This window comes from Sebastes umbrosus, chromosome 8 (genome assembly GCF_015220745.1).
Source record: "Sebastes umbrosus isolate fSebUmb1 chromosome 8, fSebUmb1.pri, whole genome shotgun sequence".
NCBI lineage: Eukaryota > Metazoa > Chordata > Actinopteri > Perciformes > Sebastidae > Sebastes > Sebastes umbrosus.
Window position 1 is genome coordinate 23,521,594 of NC_051276.1, and position 18,389 is coordinate 23,539,982.

The 18,389-nt window shown below is 41.1% G+C and overlaps 1 protein-coding gene across 1 annotated transcript in view; it reads left to right on the plus strand.

The window, feature by feature from the left end:
- The window catches only part of si:dkeyp-14d3.1 (transmembrane protein 132C), a 165,186-nt gene that overhangs the window by 137,189 nt on the left and 9,608 nt on the right, over positions 1 to 18,389 (plus strand). The window contains exon 6 of the mRNA XM_037778985.1: positions 7,082 to 7,290. Coding sequence (XP_037634913.1) covers positions 7,082 to 7,290 — 209 coding nt within the window. The remainder of the gene's footprint in view (positions 1 to 7,081; positions 7,291 to 18,389) is intronic.

The following is an 18,389-nucleotide window of genomic DNA, read 5'->3' on the forward strand; positions in this document are numbered from 1 at the left end:
GCGTCAAATCATAACAGAAGTTGTCTCAAGTGCTTTTCTTATAGGGCAGCTCTAGACCGTACTCTTTAATTTAGAGACCCAACAAGAGATCCTCCATGAGAATGCATTTGGTGCAACAGTGGCAATAAAAATAAACTTTAATGGGTAGAAACCTTGGGCAGAACTAGGCTCTGCTAATTGCAATACCTAGTTAATATCAAATTGAACTGAAAAACAAACAAATATGTGCATTCAGTGACCCCATGCAGGTATTGTTTTACAAACACTGCATTAGAGCTTATTTGAAAGCAATACTGTGAATATTAAAATTGCGACAGATGAGAAGATTTTCTATGTTTAGCACGTCTATATAAATCCTCCAGAAAGGATAAACAAACAACATGAAAGTATGTGTTTGATATGCAGTGACTGCTGACAGGTTGCTCAAGTGTTCCTTTATTTTTAGAGCCCCTTTCAAACCTGGGGCACCAAGCACAACAGAGGAAAAAGTCCCTCACAGTGTTATAAAGTTGAGCCCTGGTATCAGTGGCTTTGCTCTCCAAATAAAAGAGAGAAGTCACTCTCCAACAGAATCCCAATGCCTTCTTAATAATCTATGGAACGACTCAATGAAAAACCGGAGAAATAAATCACATCTGTCTGAGGTCTGTATCCAATTTAAGTGGCTGAGATGTTGCTCGGTATCTAGAAACGGCACCCTGCTGTGCAAAGGGCTCACGAATCTGTCAAGATCAGAAAGGATAGTAGGATGCAGCAAATTAAACTCATGTAATGTACACTAAAGAGTGTAGTGTAAATAATGAAACAAAATCAAAAACTAAAATAGAGGAGGATATTTTGCCGCATGGATTCACTTTATCATGTCTGATGCGTGAGTTAGGGATGGTTAAGAGTCTTCCAGAGAGACATTAAATAGCAGTCAAAGACGTTTTTTTAAAAAGCCACAGCTCTGCCGCTGACATCTCTTGGTCAGAGCATCCATCCTGTATGCTCACTGGTGCTCACTCACTCTGATCATAGCCTGCGATCATGTATGTAAACATGACTAATTCATCTAATTTTGAGCTGGGGAATAAGCGAGAAGTAAACACAGTGACATTAAACCTGAATAATGAATCACTGTGCACATCAAATGATGCTTCTACTCACTCGTGGCCTTATAATTACAGTGAATTTGAAATAAATACCTCCGGTCACATGCTTTTTCTTTAAACCTCTTTGGAGATTTGTCGTGTTTAAACAAACTTTGTATGACACGTACAGTACAGGCTGAAATAAGGCTCTGTCTCCATCACTTGGTGTGCACATGTTGCACTTCCTGGATTTGTTTTTTTGACAGTTCAGTTTAAGGCCAATGCATAAAGCTTAGTTCACTGTATGGACTGTGTCAGATGTGGGTGCATGTGAATGGGCAGCAGCTGCATGTACAGTGAGGACATTTTCAATATCTTTATATTAACAATGGATCTCTACTTGTACGTGAAAGGGGTCTCAGGTCAAGGACAGCAAGTTAAATTCAATTAAATTCATTTTTATATAGCATCAAGTTATAACAGAAGTTTCAAGACGCAAGTGAGAACGAGGGACTGAAGCCCACCGATTGATTTGCAGCCTATAATATCGCAGACCAACGTTTCAACACTATTGTATCTTAGAGTCAAAAGGGACAAAGACATAAAGCAAACATATACTGTCAACCTGGACAGCTATGGGTCAAGATATTCCCGTCAGGAGTTGGTAGAGGCCAAAAACAGAGCTAAAACGGAGTGAATATGGACTGACACAGGACTCCAAATAAACAATAATGTTGCTCTGTATCGGCCAGATGTGTAATTAAGCAACTGTTAGCTAACAGCGTTGCCATATCACCTTAAAGGTGCAGTGTGAAGGATCTGGCGGCATCTAGTGGTGAGGTTGCAGATTACAACCAACTGAAACTTCTCCCATGTGCCAAAAACTAACATCGCTAATTGTTCCTGCCTGTCGTCCGCCATGTTTGTTTATACTAAAGTCACTTTTGATCACGAGTGATTTTGCGTGATTTACGGTTTTGAGTGTCAGGACTCTTGTTGTTCATGAATGAATCTGTTAGTGTGTGTTGTGCTGTTTTGGCCAAATCGTTGCTCTCCACACACTAAAGGAACAAAACAGTTAAATTGAACATAACATGTGGTTATGTGTGGGGTCTCTTGCATTTTCAAAATCTGTTAAGATTTGAAAATGTTTAGTGTGGGCCAGCGTTCAGTCAATTGGTTATTGCAGGTTTCAAATTCAGTTAGATATGAGTTTTAAATGCATAATTTTGTCCGTCTGGTTCTTTAAATGGAAAGGTCCAAACATTCTCCAGGTACGTTGTGTTTACATTTTCGGGCATAAAGCACCTTTCAGAATTTACTTTTGGCTTCTCGGAATTTTTTATAGGAAAAATATTTCAATTGCTCACACACACACAAAAAAAAGAATATTGAAACCGCAAAATAAACAGCACAAACACGTTCCACAGTTACGTTATGTATTAATGAATTCCCAGAGCAAACCTCCAGACTACTTGTTAGCCATGAACTCTACTTACTCAAGGTCATGCTATAAGTGGGCTCTCATAACCACTGCTTCCACAGAGCAGGGCTGTTAGAATATGTACAGACCTTCGCCTTGCATTGAAGTGAGTCCTGTAGCTTATGCAGAGGAGTCTGAGCGGCTTAATTGCTTCTGTCAAGCCAACTCTGTGTACAAGCCAGAGACAGGCTCACCCCACCTTCATGCTCCCTACTCCCATCGCTCATATCTGCCGTGGATTGTATCCGTCTGGTGAGTTGTTAATTTCCTGGGTTAGATCCAGAGACAGCCTTAATGTCCTCTGTAAGTATTCTCCCGTTAGCTGCCTAATGCGTCTGATTAATGTGGCAGAGGATCCTCCTGGACGTTTATGATACTTTGTGAATCAGAATGACGGAGAGTGTGTAATTCACAGAGACAGTCCCCACCCTCGGTCCGCCACAACACACATACCGCTGGCAGGGTGCACGAGGGGTTAAAGGGGCCGCTGATTAATTTGGGGTGTCTTTTTATGTTAAAATATTGATTTGGAGCCATGTCGGCCGATGATACAGCACAGCAGGAGGGTTTAAGCATGTCAGTGTAATGTGTTGGGATGGCTGGAAGTCGGCTGCCATGTTTGCTATAATTGTTTCTGCTGAGATTGTTTGGGAATAGATCAGAGAAATGCCAGCGGGCAGTTTATTTGCCTGTCATGGGACATACTGTAGCAGACCGTATGTTAATAAATCCCACACTCATTTACAGATTATTTTCCTACAACAAATAAGGGTGAACTGACTTCCTGCAGATTTTTGTGAATGCGGCAAGAAAAATAAGACTGATAGGATAAACGTATTTGTCAGCAACATCCATCTTATTGATCATCCTTATCACGGTTAGATTTGGTCAATGAGCCTCACATGGAGCCCAGTCAGATGGTGTTGTTTAGCCTGCAAGCTAATGCTTGTGCGGACAGGTTGCAGGGCCCCGACTTGTGAGAGAGGTCGGAGACGAAACGGGCTGTCAAAGGCACTTCAGTATCAGCCGACTGAGTGCAGTGAGAGAGAAAGAGCCGAACAATGAGGGCTGATAAGGAGCAGGGACTCCTCTGACATCTTTATCAGTTCAAACACACTCTCACACTGGGAGCCCTGACGGAGCCCAATCTGATCCGTGACTGACTGTAGTCAGGGGAGCGCCACCGCCCTTGTAGAAATGTGTAAAGGCTTCATTAAGCAACTCTGTCTGTCCCTGTTTCATTGCAATGTCTTGCGGATAGAAATAGAATAGGAGTAGAACAGACATCCCCATTCAAATCACCCACCGGGTATGTAAAGTGAAGCCAATGCGGAAGTGCCTTAAACTTGCATTCTTTCTAATAGCCAGCAGGGGGCGACTCCTCTGGTTGCAAAAGATTGCATAGAAGTCTATGAGAAAATGAGCCTACTTCTCACTTGATTTATTAACTCAGTAAACATTGTAAACAAGAGTTTATGGTCTCAATCGCTAGTTTCAAGTCTTCTTCAATACAGCATGATGTTCATTTACTAAATTATGGTCCCATTTAGAGTCAAATAGACCATAAAGCAGGGTATGTTTTAGGGCGTGGCTACCTTGTGACTGACAGGTTGTTACCACGGCATCGTCCGGTCTGGGAGTTGTCTGTTTTTTCATCTTACAACTTTAACCCTTTCACAGTGTGTTTTTCAGTTCATGAAAGTTAATTGTAACCTTTTTAGTCGCTTAAAAATATCTTACTCAGCGTTCGATGTACATAGCTCCACCCTCTCGTGTCACTTCTGGTTGCAAAGAACCAAGATGGCGACAGCCAAAAATGCCAAACTCAAGGCTTCAAAACTGCAGTCCACAAACCAATGGGTGACGTCACGGTGACTACGTCCACTTCTTATATACAGTTTATGAGCAGGATGGTCAGAGTGGCGGCCGTTTTTATGTGTACCATTGCCATTGTGACCGTTGTAGCGTGCTAACTTCTGTACAAACTAAACCAACTTGCGGCAAGTTGTGGACTCACTGAGGTGAGGTTTTGCAGTAACAACTAAAACAGCAGTGAAGCAGTAACATTACGAAGCATAGCAAGCCAGAGTTAATGAGCTAAATTTAACAACTTATTGCTTCATCCACACACTCTAGTCACAGTTTAGGAAAGCAGACTGCTGTCACCAGATGAGAACAACTTTTCCGGCTCATTTTCTGTAAACCAATAAAGCATGATGGAATTAGCAAACTGGCTAGAGCTGGTCTAACGGTCCCTCCGCCTCACTCCCCGCCCTCCGTAGAGGGACAAGCTACCTAGCTAACTAGTCAGCCATCCGTCTCTGGAGCTGCGTCCGCGCTCTTCCCGGCGGGCTGCGACCACACTTTACGGCCTCACTGACATGTCTTGTCGTCATAACAACTAACAACCATCGTCATTTTCTTTTGTACTCGTCAAATGACCACAGAAAACAGTTCAATTTACGTTCTACTCCTATTCTATTTCTGTGGTCAGGCGGCATTAGTGCATGAGCAATGTACTACTTTTTATGCTGTGTTCTTTTTATTGGCTGTAATAATATAGAACAAATATCCACTGATCCAGCGTGCGTCCACTTGAGGATGCAGGGCTTGTGCAGTCCTTAACACAAGTTCTCTGATGGTTGGCTGTAGCCTTGAAGGATGCCCTGCAGCGAGCTTTTCAGCTTTCTCACAGGGCTTCCTAGAGATTCTTGTCTGGTGCTCAGGCCACAGATATAAGTATCCTGCTTTTGTAAGCTTGCAACCTTTTTGTACCATTTAATAATGGCCACCTCTATTGGAAAAAAAATAAGTTTAAAGCCGAACTGAAATTAAAATGCATTTTTTCTAAGAAATAAATATAAATATCCTTAAAGTTTTACTTATTTTTTCTGCTGTGATCGCTTTATGTTAAATGCATCCAAACGGCCCCGATGGAGCTGACCATAGATGTTTAAAGAGAACGGGGCTGATGAGGAGAGCTAGAGACGGACTTGGCAAACTTAGCGAAAGTATACACATGTGATTATGTGCGGTTTTCAAAATAAGGTGTTAATAAAGGGAACTGTATATACATGGAAATAAGATTGATTGGATTACATTTACCAGAAGTGTAAAATATTACATGACCCTTATAAATTAAAAAGAAAATACCACTAATTTGTGAGGGAAATGTCTTTATTTCTTTGATTTTGGGGTTGTTAATAAATAAATAAAATTAATAAATAATGCCTGACAATAACTGATATATTTGACTTCAGGACATTTCTGACTACATACTTGCTGAAAATCAACATTTTTACTGTATTAATTTAAGATATTTTCCAAAGTAAAAGTCCCTTGATTTTGAATCAAATCGTGACCCCAAGAATCAAAATCAAATTGTTAGATACTGAAAGATTCACACCCTAACTATGATACTTGTGTTCAACCGCACACTGGTTCTTTAGGACCACAGTACAGAGTGTAAAATCAATGCAGCAAATCTCCAAATATCTGCTTTTATGTATAAATTTAGTTCCCTCTGAACGCCTTCTGTTGGCTTTCCTCTAGAGGTGATGTGGCGTGGAGGGAGCTCACACAAGGAATCTGTCACACACAAAGTTGTCTTCCTGGTCACAGAGGATATCCTGCCGCGGCTTCATGATTAATGGCTGTTTTTGGTTTTATCTCGCTGTGAAGATATAACTTGGAAGTAGAAAAAAAAGATATTTCCCCAGACCATCTAATTCCATCTGGTTCCAGCCGTGGTAGCCGACTATATGATGGGATCAATAGGATTGACAAAGTGCCCGGAAAAAAACAGGGTATCTCTGTTTAAGACAAACTGATTAATAACGTCCGTGAGTGTGTGTGTGTCTCTCTCTCTGCTTGATATCCATCTTGAGATCCTCTTTGGCTTTTTGTGTATGTTATGTGTTTGTTTTGCTTGCAATGCCATACCATAATGTTTTTCAAACTGAAGCGAGAACTGAGAAAGAGAGGATTCTGGACATTAATCAAACGCTGGTACGAGTGAAGAAAGAAGCTTTGGGGGTTCAAAGAGAGTGAGCTAAAGCAACAAGGAGTTGTGTCTTTCTCAAATTTGGCCCGCTCGCTCCTTTTGTAAAGCAATTTTATGAAACAGATGGCTTTGAGTTTGGTCATTTTATCAAGAGACAAGTGCTCTCCTCTTACTAGTTTCCATCTGCTGGTTCCTCTTTTAGCTGTAGGCAGAACTATAATAGAAGAGCAGACCACGACCTGTTTTCCCTCAGGTTCAAACTTGTCCTCGCCGTCTCCCCCCTTCGCTCCCTCTTTCCCTGAGTGTGGAGCACATACAGGACCTTTCATCTTGTTCAAAGTAGTTACAGGAATCCTGCATCAGTGGGGAGTGTAAACCTTATAATCAACTTGGAGAGCCTGGGCTACAGTGAACGCCGTACTGTATATTGCACTTGTGTAATTCACTGTGTAGTCATCTAGTGCAACCGTCTAGAAGGGCTTAACGTCGTCTCTCTTAATCCTCCCCTTTCCTCTCACGCAGGTGTCAGACAGGTGCGACTATGTTTTCGTGAATGGCAAGGAGATGAAGGGCAAGGTGAGGATGATGGTGAACTTCACCTACGGATACCTGAGCGCTCAGCTGGAGCTCAACGTGTGGATCCCTCGACTCCCCCTCCAGATTGAGGTGTCCGACACGGAGCTGAGCCAGATCAAAGGGTGGCGGGTGCCCATCATGGCTGCCAGTCAGAGGTACAGTGCTGCATGTGTCCGTCAGCTACAGGGCAATGGGTCTCTTATTTAACACACTAGATTTATCAGAATACACCAGAGGTCTTCCCCTTTAACACACTCAATGATGAAGTATCTTGTAGTTTATTCACCATTTCTCTGGATTTGTCAGGATGAGATTAAACCAGAGAAATAAAAACAATTGGAAGGTAGGGGTAGGAATCACCACGATGCAATATCACGATACCATCTTATTGTGATTTTAAACATTTTGCGATTAGCTGAGTATTGCGATAAGATATATTGCAATATTTAGCAATTTATTACATTTTTTCAGCTGCAAATTATGCAGCTTGTCAACGTCTGTTCACATATCTTGAGGTCAGAGGTCAAGGGACCCCTTTGAAAATGGCCATGCCAGTTTTTCCTCACCAAACTTTAGCATAACTTTGGAGCGTTATTTAGCGTTCTTCCCGAGTAGCTAACAGGACATGGTTGGTACCAATGGATTCCTTAGGTTTTCTAGTTTCATATGATACACTCATTCTAGCTTTAAAACTGAGATGTAATAAATAGGGCTGTCAAAGATGAAAAACTGTCATGGCCATTTTCAAAGGGGTCCCTTGACTTTTGACCTCAAGATAATGTGAATGAAAATGGGTTATTTGGGTACCTACGAGTCTCCTCTTTACAGACATGCCCACTTCATGATAATCACATGCAGTTTGGGGCAAGTCATAGTCAAGTCAGCAAACTGACAGCAGTTGTTGCCTGTTGGGCTTGAGTTTTTGCCATGTTATGATTTGAGCGCATTTTTATGCTAACATTTGCATAAAGCAACATATTTGTCCACTCCCATGTTGATAAGAGTATTAAATACTTGACAAATCTCCCTTTAAGGTACATTTTGAACAGACAAAAAATCTGCGATTAATCGCGATTAATGATGGACAATCCTGCAATTAAATATTTTAATCAATTGACACTCCTAATAATAGAATATCGATACTTGACGTCCGTGTATCGATACAATATTCCCCCGCAAAATATTGCGATACTATACTGTATTGATTTCTCTCCCTATTGGAAGGTATTTGTTTGGCTAATTGGGCTGACTATAATTTGGCTCAGGCCTTACTTACAGTTACAACATTTTGCCAAGGGCTCATTTTCTCCCTGAAATACTTTTGTGTCATCTCCTGTGCAAAGTGCAATACAGGCAAAACTTCCAATTATCCAATGAAACAGCATCAGAGTCATGCTGCAAATTAGAATTTGAGTGGATTCGAGTTTGATAAATAAATTCACTTTAATCTGTTTTTTCCATTCTCTAACAATAGTGTTGTGCTTCTAGCTTTTCCTGTCGGCATCACATAAATGCTCACGGTCAGAGCCCTTTGTCCACTTTTGCAGCAGCACTAGCTTCATTTAAGAGGGTAACGAATGGCCTTTATTCCAGGTGATGTATTCGATTTCGATCATGGCAGCGTTAGATAAGATAATGATGAGACGTGTGACTGAACACCACTCCGCCTGTCTCTTCCTGACTTCAGTCCTGCTGACAGTTCTTGGCTGATAACAAAATGTCTGACCTGTGCATTACAGCTTGTCATTACGACCTGCTTAAGGTGGCCTGCCATTTTGACTCTTAGTCATCAGTAGAACCGAACATTATTAGAGCTGCCTGGAGATCCGACCATTCCCAGGGGAGCCTCATCACCGGCAGCACCTCTGCCAACGCCGCTGTGCAGCGCTTCTCTGCAACTGTTGAAATCCATCAGCCGATGGAGAAGCCATCAGCCTACCTGCGGTAATTACTTCTGGAAAAGCGTCGAGGTTGGTCTAGGACTTGGAGTCATCCCACGCGCCAGTGTGGCTGCTCTAATTATCGCTGCTCCCCTCTTATTTTGAGTGACAGAGGTACAGTGTTCGACTAATGCCGTGGCTTGTCGGGGATGTTGCTTTCCCAGCTGTGTGCTGCTGCTGGTACGCCTTTATCAGCGGGGACAGCCGAGCTGTGTTGTCATTGTTGGACGCCGGCGCCACTGCTGATGGGCAGCAGAGAGCTTTGCTTCTCCCTGTCTTCCACTCGTCTTTTGTTTATCAGGGGATAACAGGCGTGACCTTGCAAAGTAGCACTATGCCTGTTGGCGAGAATGGGCACTGCTCCACTGTCCATAAGCCCACAAAGGAACTGAGCCACTGAGCGACAATAGCAAGTGGCGGGACCTTCCTCTATCAGCCAGGCTGGCAAGTCGGGGCCACATTGGAGGGGGGGGGGGATGAAAAATAAAGAGACATCAGGCCTGTAAGTTAGTGAGTTGCAAAAGCACTCCTCCTCGCACAGTTTTTGACTGGCACCGCCTGTATGGCTCACCTCTTCCCTCCCTAAGCCCTGTCAAAACAGGGACAAGATAAGCCTTCGCAGACAGCAAACCTAAGTGTAGGTGTAGCACTCAGACATGCACCACTCCTACAACACGTCTTTCAAGATATGTAGATTGCTTTTTTCCCTCCCCTTGTTTTATAGTGTTTCCAAAAATGTCCCGCAGTTACCTCTTAATACTCAATTTTTAATGTTGTTTTTATACTGAGTTGGCTTAAACTGTGTGAGTGTTCTCTTTCTACTGTAAAACAAACTTGTACTTGAATTCCACACAAGATTCAAACAATAAAAAAAAGACGGAGCTGCATCTGTGTATATATAGAACTGCCTATTTCCGTCCAAATGACCTTCGTCATGTTATTGTAGCAGAAAATAAAATGCAGCGAAATGCCAAAACAAATACAGCACACGATCCACGGGGCACAACGAAAATAAGCATGACACACGCACATTAATATGCAGCCGTCTCATCTGAAGTCAGAACTGGGCTTGAAAGTGAACGGAGCGGAAAGGAAAATTGCTTTGTGAAGCAGGTTGTTCTCGGCGCTGAGTGTGATTTGTTTATTAGATTAACCTTAGATTAGATTTTGTGATGGCTGCACAAACACTGGCATATCAGATTCATACCAGAGCTAAAACGGTCGGACTTCACTATCAGCTTGTTTACTCCTGAATCCATTACATCTGACTAATACCTGCGTGTATGAACGTCCTTATGAATATACTGTTTAAACGCTGATTCAGTCAATGTGTCAGTACATGCTCCTGTTGTAACATCAGCACCACTCGTCGACTCGTTGGCCGTGAATGTCAAATAACAAATTCTGTTTACGCTCAAAACACAATATGATTCCAAAAGGATTTAACCAAAGCAGTCAGCGGTGAGAAACTTTCAATTACTGCTGGTGGAATAATTGGGAGATGGTGACTGAAATCATTGGCAGATGGTTTTCTCCTCTACATGTAATATGTAAATGAGCGGAGAGACAGTAGAGAACATGAATCTATGAGAGGATAAGTTTTAAAATGGATGTTTGATCACAAATCCATGAATCACAAACCTTGTTAGTCAGTTGAAATGAACAAGGTATCTGAGGAATTGCTGCATTTTATGCAGAAGGTGGTTCTTTTATTTATATGTGAATTCGAAGGTTGGCCTTTCATTAGCCATAGTGGACTATGATAACCCAGAGAGGAAGCTCCATGTGTTTGATAAAACTCAAAATATTACAGACCAGAAGAAGGACTAAAAAAAAAACATCCTCGCCTGCATGGGAATTTAACGCAGTGTTCCACTTCTGTGTGGAAAATGACATTACAATCCTAAGTGGAGGAGTTAGCATTCATGAATATGCATTAAATGTGTCATGAAGGGCCTGCTTAGGCACAACTGATCTGTTATTTTAATCTGGTGTTACAAGCATTTCTAAAGAAGTGACAAAAAGGAAACTCTGAAAACACAATTCAGAGACGTGTCCAGCTGTGCTAAGCAAAGGACAAACATCAGATCTACAAACTGATCAGCAGACATCCACCCAAGTCTGGTTCAGTGATAAGACAACCGCAAACACATTCATCTCCACTTCCTGTAGTCTGCTCCCAAAACTACAATGAATCTGACCGTGTCCTTATTTATAAAGTTGAATTTGTTAAAGTCTTGTTTAATTTTAACTTAGATTTTTGCTTATTCGGTCATCATGAATATTCAATATTAAGGAGAAATATGATATGAAGTTTTCAGGAGCTTTAAAGGCCCTGACACACCAAGCCGACGGCCGGCAGTCAGACAGTTTGGGGCCATAGGTGAGTGTCTGTAGGCCTATAGTTTTTTGCAGTGTGTCCCACACCGTCAGCTCTAGGCCGCCCGTAATGGAGTTTTTTTTTGGGAGATTAAGCATGTTGAATCGGCGGCGGTGCTCTTCGGTGAGAGAAATCACTCCAATTGGTTGTTCAGCTTGAACGAATCAGTGCAAGGGAAGAGAAATGGACGTGAGGAAAGCAAGCCAATGAGTATCATCTTCATCTCATCTGATCATTCCAGTACACAGATATTTTTCATAACGACATGGACATCTGGAATGAAACTAAATGGCAAGTAATAGGCGATAAAAGAATGATATTAGTCACTTCCACACAGTGAGGCAAACAGCTTATTGATTAAACACTGGTATCGGATCAGTACTCGATATCGGCTGATACCCAAAGCCCAGATATCGCTGTCAGTATTGAGACTGGAAAAGTCGGATTGGTGCATCTCTAGTTATAATCACCTAAAAGAAAGTGACCCTGACACACTCCACAACAAAGCCCTCACCTACAGAGAGACTCTAGAGACACAAATGCCCCCTAAGCCAGCTGGTTCTAGGACTCTGTTCAGAGCCCCCAGACAGAGGCCCCATTAGACTAAAATTATAAGAAGACAAAAAGAAAAACTACTTGACACATTGGAAAAAGTCAACCAGAAACCAAAGCAAATTGGAATACTATTTGGCCCTAAACAGAGAATACACAGTGACAGAATACCTGACCACTGTGACCGACCCAAAACTAAGGAAACCTTTGTCACTGCACTGCACACAACATAAGGTGGAAACCAAGCTGCACTTTTTAACTATCTACCTGCCAACTGTAGCAAGACGTCAGAGACATACTGTATACATCCTACAGATCACAAAAGATTTTGAAAACATGACTTATAACTAAAAACGTACACCTGCTGGGGGAAATACAGCAATATGAAAAACACAGCAGCAACATTTGTGTGACAGGAAAAGTGCATCCAATGGAATAAAACCACCATGAAGACTGTCAATCCTGTGTATTCCTGCACTGACCATTTGCACTGTGCTGATTTCTGTACACAGAGACATACTGTACATACAGAACAGATACCAAGTACATGTTTAAAACATGTTGCAGTGTTAAAGCAGTTCTCACATTTTTGTATTATACACAATGCCAATAAGAGGGTTTTAAAAAAATACATAATAGGAGGCACTTACTTTATTTGTAGACGAAGTAGAAGAAGAAGAAGTCCATGCGCCTATCCCTCTGGACACAGATATCAATGACTTGTTGTAAAAGTCCTCTTTGTTAGGTGTTTTCCTCAGTTTCAATGGAAATATGAGCCAAGGACGAAAGCCTGTGCTGTTTCCATTCTGTTCTGACTGTTGGCCTTCATGCGCTTTGACGCTGAAAAGGTCCTCTAGTCTCCACAGATCCGATGGTAGAAGGTATATGCTGGTTAAGAGCCAGCTCTAAACGTTTTGTGACGGGTTTTAGTTCATTACTTTTCTGCTCCAAACGATCATAAAAACTGTCAAACTACTCGCTGATTAAAGCACACAGGGTGTCTCTGACGCGCACAGAGCATATAGGCCAGGGGTCTGCAACCTGCGGCTCCAGAGCCACGTGTGGCTCTTCTTTTTATTTTTAAAAATGGAAATGAAGAACTGTTTTTTATTCATCATTGTTGTAGGTCTATGGTACGAAAAAATAAATCTGAGATTTCGAGAAAAAAGTCGTAATATTATGAGAATAAAGTCATAATATTATAGAGTAGTAATTTTACTTATTATTTTTTTTCTCGATAAGTTATGACTTTATTCTCGTAATATTACAACTTTTTTTCTTGTAAAGTTATGACTTTATTCTCGTAATAATACGACTTTTTTTCTCGTAAAGTTATGACTTTATACTAGTAATATAATACATTTTTTCTTGTAAAGTTATGACTTTATTCTCATACTATTACCACTTTTTTTCTCGTTAACTTATGACTTTATCCTCGTAATATTACAACTTTTTTCTCATAAAGTTATGACTTTATTCTAGTAATATTACAACTTTTATTCTCGTAAAGTTATGACTTTATACTAGTAATATTACAACTTTTATTCTCGTTTAGTTATGACTTTATACTAGTAATATTACAACTTTTTTCTCATAAAGTTATGACTTTATACTAGTAATATTACAACTTTTTTCTCGTAAAGTTATGACTTTATACTAGTAATATAATACATTTTTTCTTGTAAAGTTATGACTTTATTCTCATACTATTACCACTTTTTTTCTCGTTAACTTATGACTTTATCCTCGTAATATTACAACTTTTTTCTCATAAAGTTATGACTTTATTCTAGTAATATTACAACTTTTATTCTCGTAAAGTTATGACTTTATGCTAGTAATATTACATCTTTTATTCTCGTAAAGTTATGACTTTATACTAGTAATATTACAACTTTTATTCTCGTTTAGTTATGACTTTATACTAGTAATATTACGACTTTTTTTCTCGTTAAGTTATGACTTTATGCTCGTAATATTACATCTTTTTTCTCGTAAAGTTATGACTTTATTCTCTTAATATTACATCTTTTTTCTCGTTAAGTCATGACTTTATTCTGTAAATCTCAGATGTTTTTTCCCTCAATGTGGCCCTAATACTCCGTAGTAGATTAGCTCTTTGGCCCTCACTGCATTAGACTTATATACTATATACTTAGACTATAAACAGTGTTACCTTCATCACAATACTGAAATGTTTTGCGGCTCCAGACAGATTTTGTTTTTGGGTCTTTTTTTTGCCTAAAATGGCTCTTTTGATAGTAAAGGTTTCTGACCCCTGGCATCCATATCCTTGTTTTGAAGGAGACGAAACAGCGCATCTGTCAGTTTACAATGCAACCAGGAGAAAAACAGACAGGTGGATGTTTTTAAGAGCCAGAGATCAAATCCTGAAGCCATGGTTCAGTTTGTGTATAGCAATGCGTAAATCAGGCACTTTCGCTTTGATTTTTGGTACCCAGGAACACTGCAGCTCCATCATACCTCTCAATACATCCAAATCATATTCTGATATTATATATTATAGGAGGCAAGAAAAACAAAAACAGCTTGCTAGTCTGGTGCCATCTAGCCACTCAACTTGTAGCCGCTCCTTCTTTCCCTAACACTCTGTTAGATAAAGTCCATGTCATCTTTTGCCTCTTCCGCCGTTAGTTTCCCATTAGCGACCACATCTCTTTTTTCTTCATAATACAGTGTTGAAATGTTTTTAAAGTAAGAAATAAGGACCGCAGCCCTTTAGCTCGAGCGAGAGGGAGTGGATGTCACGTGACATGAGGCAGCGTGATCTTCAGGACATGCCCCCCAAACGGTTGCAGTTCATTTAGGTCAGGGGTCAGCAACCTTTACTATCAAAAGAGTCATTTTGGGCCAAATAAAATAAAACAAAATTTGTCTGGAGCCACAAAACATTTGAGCATTGTGATGAAGCCTATTAAGTCTAATGCAGTGAGGAAACAAAGTGCAAATGAAAGGGAGGACATTGAAGAAACATCTCAGGACATTTGGCTGGAAGCTGCTGCTGGCTTTTCAGCAAATCCAGTGTGCTTGTTCTGGAAATGTCTTTCAATTACTTTTTTTGTTGTCGAATCTGTCCACAGACTATTAAACTCTCTATTTTCCTCCGAGACTTGTCTTTTTGGGGATTTAGAATCCATAGCCAGCCTATTGAGCTGCTGAGGTTCGGCAAAATTAGAGGATAAGGCACCAGGCCGTAGTTGACACACATTTTGGTTGACTGACATTATTCTTTTTTTTTAAATATTCGGTGTATAGGCTACAGATTTTTGCAACTGGAGATTGTAGGAATCCCTATAGACCAGTGGTCTCAAACTCAATTTACCTGGGGGCTGCTGGAGGCAGAGTCTGGGTGAGGCTGGGCCGCATCAGGTATTCCACAAAAAAAGCGTTGTTAAAAAAAAAACAATCTTCTCAAACGTCATTATTAACAATTCTTTAACTTGAATGGGTTCTTCTGAACATGAACGGTTCTTCTGAACATGAACTGTCCTGAACATGAATGGAACATTGAAGAACATGAACGGTTCTTCTGAACATGGCCTCTATTGCGTCTCCCACTTTTCCTGAAATTGTCTGTGCTCGTCACCAACCTTTCTCTTCACTGCAGGCTTTGAAAAAGACAAGATATATATTCATTCCACTTGGTGTCACTCCGCAATAAAGTTGTGCCTGCTGTGTTTGTGTTGCTCTGCAGTTACACCACCAAACCGCTAGTTGGCGGCGGCGTCTCTATGAGTTTCTTCTTCTTCTTGTACTCCAAACAGAAACTGAGCGCAGTTGGAGCTAATAACTGTTGAACCACAGAACTTTTACTGACATTACTGCAACGCCGAAAAGAGAACATATATCTGAGTGGATCTGTGTGAACAAACATTGAACAGATGGAGGCAGAGAGAAGTAGAACTTGGTCCTGGCCGCTCAGCGTCGCTGAGAGACTGGACCAATCACAGCTGTTGCGGTCTGCGTCGCCGCGACGTGTAGTTCCATGTCTGGAGAGGTGACGTCAGGCTGCGGCGTCGATTCAACGCAGAAGTATAAATCAAGCTTTAATCAAGCTTATGCGATGTTACACGGGCCGCCATAGTTGTGAAATGTTTCTCTGCTTGCATCAAGCCCGGCTGATTGCCGCCCCCGGGAGCCATATACCCCGCTGTGATTGGTAGGTTCGTTCAGCTCGGGCTCGCGCAACAAAGGGACCTTCCAACGGCAAACTGCCATTCACATAGAACTCGCGGGCTGAGGGCGCGTGGTTAGCTCAGTTGGTAGAGCGGGCGCCCATATAACAAGGCTTGGTCCTGACCGCGGCGGCCCGGGTTCGAATCCGGCCTGTGGCCCTTTCCGCATCCACTCTCTCTCTCCCCCCTTTCAAGACTCTATCCACTGTCCTGTCAATAAAAATGAAAAAATGCCCCCAAAAAAAAACTTGCGGGCCGCACTAACATTAAACTTTCATATCAAGGTGGGGGCCACAAAATATCGTCTTGCAATTGGGCCGCGAGTTTGAGACCCCTGCTATAGACCTTTAAGAATGACAAATAAAAATGTTAAAAAATAACCGTTATACATTTCCATTCATTTTTTTACAAATCCACAGGGAGCCACTGGAGAGGGGCTAAAGAGCCGCATGTGGCTCCGGAGCCGCAGGTTGCTGACCCCTGGGTTGGATTGCTTTCACAACAATGACCCACTAGCTGTACATTATCCCGCTTATTACACGCTAGTTACTGAAGAAATCAATACTTTGACATAAAAATGGTCCGACATCAGAACTGCGCCCATAGCAAGGGTATGCTATAAAGAAATAACAGACCGCAGAACGCCGTGATTAACCAATCACAATCGAGTATATATATATATATATATATATAACAGAAATTTAACAACAGTGCAAATAATAATGGTGAAAAATAGGATCTATCATTAAGTGTGTAAAAATACAAGAATATTATAAATAAATAAATAAATAAGAATATTAGTTTAAATAAATGCAGTGTTAACGCCATAGTAATCCAGATTATTGCACATCTGAATTATTGAACTAAATTATCTGGGGATATGGGGGTGCTGAAAATGGGAGAAGGTGGGGTACACCCTGGACAGGTCGCCAGACTATCACAGGGCTGACACATGAGACAGACAATCATTCACACTCACATTCACACCTATAGGCAATTTAAAGTCAACAATTAACCTAACCTGTATGAAAATTTAAAATTAAATAAATAAAGAGAATTCATTAAATTATGAATATGAAGACATTATCAATAAATACAACCATCATGTAATCTCAACATTTCTTTTTAACTGTGGTGAGGTACTGCCTACCCTTACCGCACATCACTGGTTGAATCCTGAATCCAAATCCAAAGGCTTTCTCTTTGTGATCCCACAATATCCGCAGTCGAATCATTTCCTCTGTGAATGGCTGTCATTCAGTTGCATGTGAAATTGGTCTTGCCAGTGAAGGCTTTAAGCCCTTAACTCCAAATCTCACTGTAGCTACTCTGGGCTTTTCTCTGGAGCGTGCAGCTAACATCTTTATTCCCACGGCTTCGCGTGCAGCCAGATTTCTCGGGGGATTCAGACAGAAAGGAGACGAGCAGAGCACATAATTGCAAGAAAAACAGTTTGAGAGATTAATTTATTTTCTTCTCCCCTTTATCATGATCATAACCTTTGCTGTAGTGCGTTTTGTGTGTGAGAAAGACAGAGGAACAAATGATGATGCAAAGGGTGAAGTCTACAGTGCAGTATATGATTAGTAGGTTTGTTGACAAAGCACTTTTCCTCTTTGAAAGTGTCCCAACTGTGCCCCAGTGTACGACTGAAGAGCTGCAGCAGCATTTATTCTCCCAGATCAACCGTTCAAACATTGCTTTCTCAACATCTATAGTCTGCTTCATCTGTTGTTTGTTGAAGCAAAATAAAAAAACACATTTATGGGCAAAATGTAATGATATTGCAGCTGTATTGTTACCATTTAAGCCCAGTTTGTCATACTCAAAGCAATTTTCCTGGTTTGAAAGAGCTGAGCCTCTGTTGGCTGATTTGTTGCCTAAAGTAATAAAATTAGATTTCCTAGCAACAGAGCAATGAGGGAGCCTATTAAGTAAAGCAGTAAGGAGGTGTATGCACATTCACAACCCCGACCAGGTGCTCCGAAATAGTGAAGGGGAGACACGGAGAAAGAAAAATGATAGCCATTGATCCTCTCTTTGTGGTTTAATCAACAACATTGCATCATTGCTTGATCTTGGTCCGGTAAACATCCCTGTGTGAACGTTTGATGGAGATCAGTTTAAGTTAAATCCTGCTGAAAATACAACGAGCCAGTACTCAGGTGGTAGCAATTTGCAACCAC